Genomic DNA, 7,469 nt, shown 5'->3' with positions numbered 1-7,469 from the left:
CTATGGTTGAGAGAGAGGTATACAGAGAGACTTACACAGGTTGACATAAGTAGACATATATATATATTTCAAACACTTAGAACTAACAATTGTACATGTAATAAATATAAATTGACAATATAATTATATGACGGACATTAACATTTAGGCTAGAGATACAGATGAATATAATATATAAATATGCCAAGGTGTCGGTATGACGGAATCGATCTATCAAATTTTCATTAATTATAACAATATTTAATAACTTTTAACAATCTTGCGACAATATTATCCTAAAAAAATCATAAAAATGAAAAGGTCAGGCCATGTTCAAAAGAAGGTACTCAAAAATTTACACGATCTAATAATAAATTATCACGAAAAGTAACTGATATGTTATTCAAGGTGCCAGTTTAAAGTAAACATACGTAAAGTGTATATTATCTAAATTTAGTAATAATATATTACCATGAAAAGTAACTATGATATTTTATTCAAGGTGCAAGTTCACATTAAATATACATACATATAAGTAAAACTGATTACAATTTGATTCTAGAAAATAAGTGCGATATGTTATTCTTAGTGCACAAAATATAATAGTCGTTAGTAGTATAATGGCAGGTATGGCCCGTCAAAACAAACCCCCACCACCGACCCGTCTGGCGCCGGGTCTTATCTTATCTTTCCCCCACCACCGGCGTCTGGCTTTTCCGAGTGTGGGTGTTAGGGGGAAAGGGTGTTGGGGGAAAAAAAAATGGCGACTGGCCCCGAAAGGTGGGGATGAGAATTTTTATTTTTTATTTTTTCTGATTTTCTCTGGATTTGAACCCGGGACCTCCGTGTTTCCGAGCAGGGTCCTAGTATGTTGAGCTAAACGAGATCTTACTAGTCTAAGGATTAGATGTGGTATTTAAGCTAAAGTTGCGTAGAGTACGGCATGGGGGTTCGGGTATACGTATGGCAAGGATAGCTCGTCGAATCAAATGGTCGATATTGGACGGGGGTGGGGTAAAAACAGTTCGGGTATACGTATGGCAAGGATAGCTCGTCGAATCAAATGGTCGATATTAGACGGGGTGGGGTAAAAACATTTTGGCCAAGAAAAGCGTCGTGCGGTCGACCGGTGGCAGGTAGTAGCTGACAATGGCGTAGGGTAATAAAAAAGAACACGCAAATATTTGTACAGGCGAGCATTCCGACTCGCGTCACGATAAAAAATAATAATACATCGTCGTAGATTAGAAAGATGTCAGATAAAATTTTATTTTAAAATAACTCGCTGCTTAATGAAGGTAAACAGGAACATGCATGTGGAGGAAATTTCTGGAAAGAGGAAGTGAAAGAAAATTGAACAATAGTTTTAAAAGTACAAATATGGATTATATTTAAAATATTTTTACAGAACAAAATTTATTTATTCATACTAAAATTCATATTATATATTGTTATAATTCGCTTATTTTTTGTGAGTAAAAATTTTACGAAATAAGTGTATGATTAAACGATCGTTATATTCACAATCTTCGGAAAAAAGAGCGAGAAACTGATTAAGATTATAACCGCTGCACATATAATATAAAAATACACAGCAGTATTGTCCGCAAGTCTTAGAAAAAATTCCTTGTAATTGTTGAATATTCCAACGATGGATGATGGAGTTTCGTCGAAGTCGGATGAGAAATCCTGGATACAAGGGGGGCAATCCGTAGCTGTCGAAATAAGTGGCTGTACCGTGTTCATCGAGGTAGAAGGCGATCCAATGTTCTCCAGGTCGATCGTGATTGTCGGTGTTAGCGACGATAGCCGTCGACCTCGTCCACACCCTCGGAACTCTGTCGGCTGCATAGACTCCAACATGTCTGGCATCGAGATGATGCAATGCTTGTAGAATTTCGCGAGAGTTCATTTTTTTTTTGTCCCGAATACGAACGAGTGTACGGTATTATTTGAACAATACCGGTTTTTACCTCTTTCGATAATGCGTCTTCTTCTATCTTGAGTTGTTTTGAGAGGTTTTCAATGTCAGTTTGCGTCGAGATGGAAATTGTTTCGTTCTTGTCCGTCAACGTCGATGACGATTCAGAAATCACAAATCTCTCTTCTTCTTCTTTTTCAATCTGCTGTTCGTTGCTTTGCTGATTTTTTTCCTCTATTTGTATTTTAGTTATATTCTCATTTACATCGCAAGAAACGGCGGTTTCGTATTTATCGTCGCTATCGTCGAAAGTAATTTCCCAACTTTCGTCAGAACTACAAGTAGCTTCAGTAGAGGTCGAAACGTTCTCGCAATTATTTTGCGCACTTAGCCAGCATTTTAATTTATAAGCATTGTATAACGCGCAATGAAAGGTTCCAAATTTTCGAATCCCGTGATGACCGCAATATTGTACGATATCCTCCTCATCCGGTAGATTTTTAAATGCTGGTGAGGTACCCTCCAAATTATTTATATCTCTGGAAAGTAAATTCCTCAAGTAGTTTGCTTTTTCGTTACCTCTGACGTAAATGCAGCGCGCGTGTCTTGCAATTTCGCGGAGATACGAGGTAAAATATTTCGGATTAACTGAGCCGTCGAACCACTCGATGCCGTGATAATTTCGTGAGAGCCAATTGTTTTCTCGTCTTGCTTTTGCGGGTAATTTTCCAAACGCGTATGGTGGCATCATAATCCAGTGCTCGACAATCGGAGTATCGATCGCGACAACGGCGACTTCCTTCGCGATAAATTTATTGGCTTCATCGCGGAAACCTTGTATGTCGACGACTATGTCCATATTGTGAGATTTTCGTTGATGAGGTACAAGCTCTTAGCGAAACGTGCGCGTTTGGTTGTGTCTCGTACAAAACTGAATTTATTCTAGCGCGTTACATAGTTTCCACTCCGTGAAAAGTGTCATCGAAATTTCCAAAGGAAGAGGAGGGGGAAAATTTTCTAATCGCGTATTACATTACGGTGTATGAATACATGTTGGTGAACGAGTGTTAAAAGCTAACCGGAAAAATCGACGATAACTTGACGCGATGCATCGATTTCTATGACATTATCGAATTCGGCGTAAACGATACAATTAATTGTTTCGGTGAGCGCCTTCTCGAATCTCGCTTCTAACCGTAGACTTCCGTGTTTCACGAGATTCCAATGACCGGCGCAATTAGCGGATAGATCGGGTGTAAGATCAAAAGCGAATAACGTATATCCCCGAGAATAATCATCTCTACTTATAGAATTTCCCTCGTTCAAAAAATGGATACCCGTCCCTGAGAAGAGCGTATGATAAGCTTCGATGTAAAGCGGTTCGCGAGACGAGAAAACCGGTTGTAACGGTCTACTGGGTATTTGTGTACCGTCGACGTATAGCGAGAAGAAATTTATTCCGTAATTTTGGAAATTAAACGGATTCAATTTTCTGTCACCGTTAAACGCTTTATTATCGACGAAACCTACTATTATTCGTTTCGGCAATTGTCCCAGTATTACATTATCTAACGATTCACCCACAACCCCGCTGTGAATCGTGAATGTTTTAATTTCAACTCTCGTAAGCGGATACTTGGCGGTAACTTTGCTCAGCATTCTAGCATGCGCTAGTAATACTCCGGAGCTTATTTTCGCTCTTCTCACCATTAGACTTGCATCGAGTATACGAATTTTCGACGTGCAATTAGTTTCTATAAAACAAAACGTATCTTTCGAACGCACGAGTCTCAACCGCACCTCGACGCCATTAATTAAGAATTTATCCTGATTGAAAACGTCGCAATGGAGGTGACCTATAAGATCTAGCGCGCGCCCTCCGCGTATGTAACGAGCTCGTCTCGCTATAGCGGTATTGCCTTCCGCTCCTGCCGTATCGTCCATGTGTCCGGGTGTATCCGCATCCCATAAGCACGAGGTTAGATGGGAAGTTTTTGCGGGCGATGAATAATTTAACAATGCTTCGATGTACGCGCGGTACGCATAAGCGTTGTTTGGAGGCGACACGAGCTTTTGATTGAAATACACGTCGATTTGATTGAAGATGGAATGAAGAAAATGATTTACGGGGCCCACGTTGACGTCCTGATCCGGCGGCGAGACCGGGTAGCGGCTCGGTTTCTACGCGTACCCGAAGACTTAGTAACGTGTGTGTGAGATCTAAATATTCTTCTCCGTGACCCGGGATGACGAATTCTAGCGGGGAGTCGTCCGAAAGCGAGGTCACGGGTTTGTAATGAATCCATTGCGAACTTTCGATGCTAGTTTGCGTGGGCGGTAAAGAGAAGAGATCGAGCTCGCTCTTTAAACACTCGCTCGAGTGTGTGTGAAGAAATGACATTCTTTTCTATCGTCGCCCGCTCTACCAGCGTTATTGTCACGGACAAGCGTATTTAGAAATAATGGTGATTATGAAAATATATCGTATACTGTGCGCTTTTTACCGCTACTAGCTTTACGCCGTTTCGCGGACGATTTGAGCCTTTTTACAGTCGAGCGATTTTTCCTCGTATTATTTTTAGTTTTTTTTGTATTTGTTCTTTTTTTCCCACGAGACTTGATTTTCGATAAACTTTTTTTCTTATTTGTCTTACGCCGTTTACGCGACACGGTTACCGAGGATTTAGCGACGTGAGTCTTAAGCCTGCCGAAAGGAAACTGCGCTACATGAATTTTTTCATCTGATTTATATCCCGTACCCTTCATTAGACTACTTATTTTTTCCCTAGCTTTTCTCTTAAGATTGTCACGCGATTGTTCAAAACGATGTTTGACAGCTACCTTTAACGGCATTTTATTTTCAACATCCTCGATTATATTAACCCCGGCCCGCAAAGCTTCTTTACCCACTGCCCCTAGACCTCTAGTTAAATAAGGCAATACACGTCTGAACATTCCTCCGAGAAAACTACCTATTCCATGACCTCGTTGATAGGGTGAACCGACAAAAACTCGTGGAATTCCGCCACCGCGAGTTCCACCGTTTTGTAATTCGTTATAATACTCCGAATAATAATCCATATTAATGAACAAATCCCTTCTTTCTTATCAAAAAAATCTTTACAGAGTATTTTTAAAAATCTAATCGATACGTTTGAAATGTAAAGTCACCGTTAACGTGCCGGATTCAAATGGTATTTTGTTTCCAGTATCGTCTTTTATATCGATTTCAATCCGTCGGAAATTTGTTAGGCGCAGCGGGATATAATGCAGAGGTGAGAAATGTTTTACCTGATTCGTTCCATATTCGTAATCGCGCCCACCCCCTGTGACAGGCACTATTCGGAGAAGAGGAGTTTGCACATCTCCTGTTATGTAAGGTTCGCAAATATCACAATAAACGAACAGTTTATCGGGAATACCCCGCGCCAAACTACACGCTTCGTAACCATAGAATCCCTCGTCACGTACTCCATTTTCGTCAAGAAAACCGAGTTTAAGAAAAATTGAAGTAGATTTTTCTTTGGAATTAAGCTTAGATGTCGTGAGCATAGAACAATAGATACTTTCCCCCTTAGGAGCGTTATAAAGAAAATCAGCTAAACCGATCATTTGCAAAAGTCTATCGGAAAAATGCATATAATGAATCAGATTGCAACCAGCAGGACACGCGAGGGAGAACAAAATACTACCGCCTGTAAATTTTTCTTGCTTCAAACGAAAATGGGAACCGACTTCTTTGCATGACGAATTAATCATGGAGACGAGCTCTTCCATGTTATTATAAATGCCGCACGGTATTGAGGCTTCCTTCGAAGTTAACACCTCATCTTTTTTATTTTTCTCTTTAACTTGAGAGTCGATATCGACGAAACTGAGTATATTTTCTCCGCGCCTTACATGAAAAAAGGTATTAGGGAATTGGATTTCGCTCAACGCGACTTCCCAGTCACCGTGTAAGTGCAGCGATTGAGGTAATTCCGTAATGAACGACGAGGTTTTATTGTCGGGGAAATAGCGCATGCTGCTATTGCTTGGAAGAACCAGAAGAAATTGATCCGCCCTCATTTCGAAGAATAGTTAAATTCGAAGCGGGTATCCAGGAGTTAAATTTAGAAGGATAACCTTGCCAGCTAACTAATAATTGTTTATTGCTACCGCGTCCCCTGCTTTTTATCACACGATCGACGATAAATTCCTCGTCGCGTAAGTCTTTAATAACCGGTGCTAATTCTTGTTCGTAAAAAATTCCGTCTATAACTTCACCCGATAAATCGCTTAATTCATATACGCGGGGTTTTCTCCATTCGAGAACTCGATGAATTCGAAATATCTCCTCGCTCCACTTCGCTTCGTATCCTTTCTCGAAGATTACTTTTGCTCTACTGACGCGTACGAGATCGTCCACGCGATATTTAGCCTTTTGTTTACGCCCACGCTTCTTTTTCTTTTCTTTATCGTTATCCCATCGTCGTTTCATATTTTCACACGCGGTACGAGCATTTTCTCGCGTAACGACAGCGGGTTGCATTTTGATGGTGGAATGACGGGTATGATTGTAAGCGTGAACAATATCTTGTAAAACATCAAAGTAACGACGTGTATTTTTATGCGTAAAATAACGCCACATCCGCTCTTTGAGTGTTCTATTAAATCGTTCCACTATAGACGCTTTAATAACGGGATTGCGCGTTACGCGAAAACGGATGTCTTTTTCTTTTAAGAAATTTTGTACAGGGCGGGCGATAAATTCTTTGCCTTTGTCGGTCTGTAAGTATACAGGTAGTCGACCCTCGTTTCTCGAAAATATTTGTTGAAAGGCCTTTATTACGCAGGTGGCTGTTTTGTCACGTAAAGGTTCTACCCAAACAAATTTACTAAGCACATCGATAACCGTTAATAGATAAGAATAGCCGTCATTATAGCTCTTGAGATTACGAAGATCGATTAAATCGGCTTCCCATAAATCATCGATATTTGTTACGTTATAATGTAAACGAGGAAATTTTCGTCGTACCGGCCGATGCAGCGTGTATGCATCCTGTGATTTAAGCCACTCGACGACTTTGTTACGCGTAAAATTCGGTTTAACGGCTCGCGATAAATTGTCCACCGCAGAGTAGCCTGCATAATGCGAGGGGTCGTAATACAATTTTTCGAATTCCATCAATTGAGATTTATCCAATCGAGTAAACCTCTTCTTCTCTTTGACGGAGAAACTATGTTATATGGTAATGTTCTATCGTCGTACCGTCGTCGTCACCTTCTTCGTCGGCGGATATAAATTGCGTATCTCCTTCGGTTTCACTCGCTTCGTCTAACCTGTGACTGTGCGATTTTGAACGTGTGATCGGAGTGGAGGATCCGCGAGGTAACGCGGTAGTAATATAGCGAGATCGCGCGCCTACTTTTAATAACTTTTGATTTCCTATGAGACGCGGTGACGTACCTATGTCACGTAGTAATCGAGCAAACTGATTTCTTCCGGATGCTTCTACCGTTTTTCTCTCGCGTACCGCATCGTTTATAAGTTCCGCGATATTCGAACCCTCCACAATGTCACCGTCTA

At 40.6% G+C, this 7,469-nt stretch overlaps 3 protein-coding genes across 3 annotated transcripts; all 3 read right to left on the bottom strand.

Annotated features, from left to right (window-relative positions):
• Positions 1-1,408: 1,408 nt before the first annotated feature.
• Positions 1,409-4,035, bottom strand: LOC146720764 (uncharacterized). Its single transcript, XM_085488058.1, has one exon. It carries the CDS (start codon positions 2,757-2,759, stop codon positions 1,776-1,778), a length of 984 nt encoding a protein of 327 aa, XP_085344184.1. The 5' UTR covers positions 2,760-4,035; the 3' UTR covers positions 1,409-1,775.
• Positions 2,975-4,981, bottom strand: LOC146720763 (uncharacterized protein F54H12.2-like). The gene is made up of 2 exons (XM_085488057.1): positions 4,742-4,981; positions 2,975-4,081 (listed from the first exon to the last, which is right to left on the bottom strand). The coding sequence occupies exons 1-2, from the start codon at positions 4,979-4,981 to the stop codon at positions 2,975-2,977; spliced, it is 1,347 nt and encodes a 448-aa protein (XP_085344183.1).
• On the bottom strand, positions 4,691-7,109 carry LOC146720762 (uncharacterized). The gene has a single exon (XM_085488059.1). It carries the CDS (start codon positions 5,966-5,968, stop codon positions 5,042-5,044), a length of 927 nt encoding a protein of 308 aa, XP_085344185.1. The 5' UTR covers positions 5,969-7,109; the 3' UTR covers positions 4,691-5,041.
• Positions 7,110-7,469: the final 360 nt, after the last annotated feature.

This window comes from Nylanderia fulva, unplaced genomic scaffold (genome assembly GCF_048542155.1).
Source record: "Nylanderia fulva isolate GAGA-0341 unplaced genomic scaffold, ASM4854215v1 Scaffold612, whole genome shotgun sequence".
Lineage (NCBI taxonomy): Eukaryota > Metazoa > Arthropoda > Insecta > Hymenoptera > Formicidae > Nylanderia > Nylanderia fulva.
Note: the sequence above shows the minus strand (reverse complement) of the source record. Positions and strands in the feature narration are given on the sequence as shown.

Excerpts from the sequence above, each read along its gene's own strand:
- LOC146720764 (XM_085488058.1), bottom strand. The coding sequence starts at position 2,759 with ATGGACATAGTCGTCGACATACAAGGTTTCCGCGATGAAGCCAATAAA.
- LOC146720763 (XM_085488057.1), bottom strand. The coding sequence starts at position 4,981 with ATGGATTATTATTCGGAGTATTATAACGAATTACAAAACGGTGGAACT. Across the intron at positions 4,082-4,741 it reads AAAATAAAATGCCGTTAAAG|AAACCGAGCCGCTACCCGGT; the intron begins GTAGCTGTCAAA and ends GGGTACGCGTAG.
- LOC146720762 (XM_085488059.1), bottom strand. The coding sequence starts at position 5,968 with ATGAGGGCGGATCAATTTCTTCTGGTTCTTCCAAGCAATAGCAGCATG.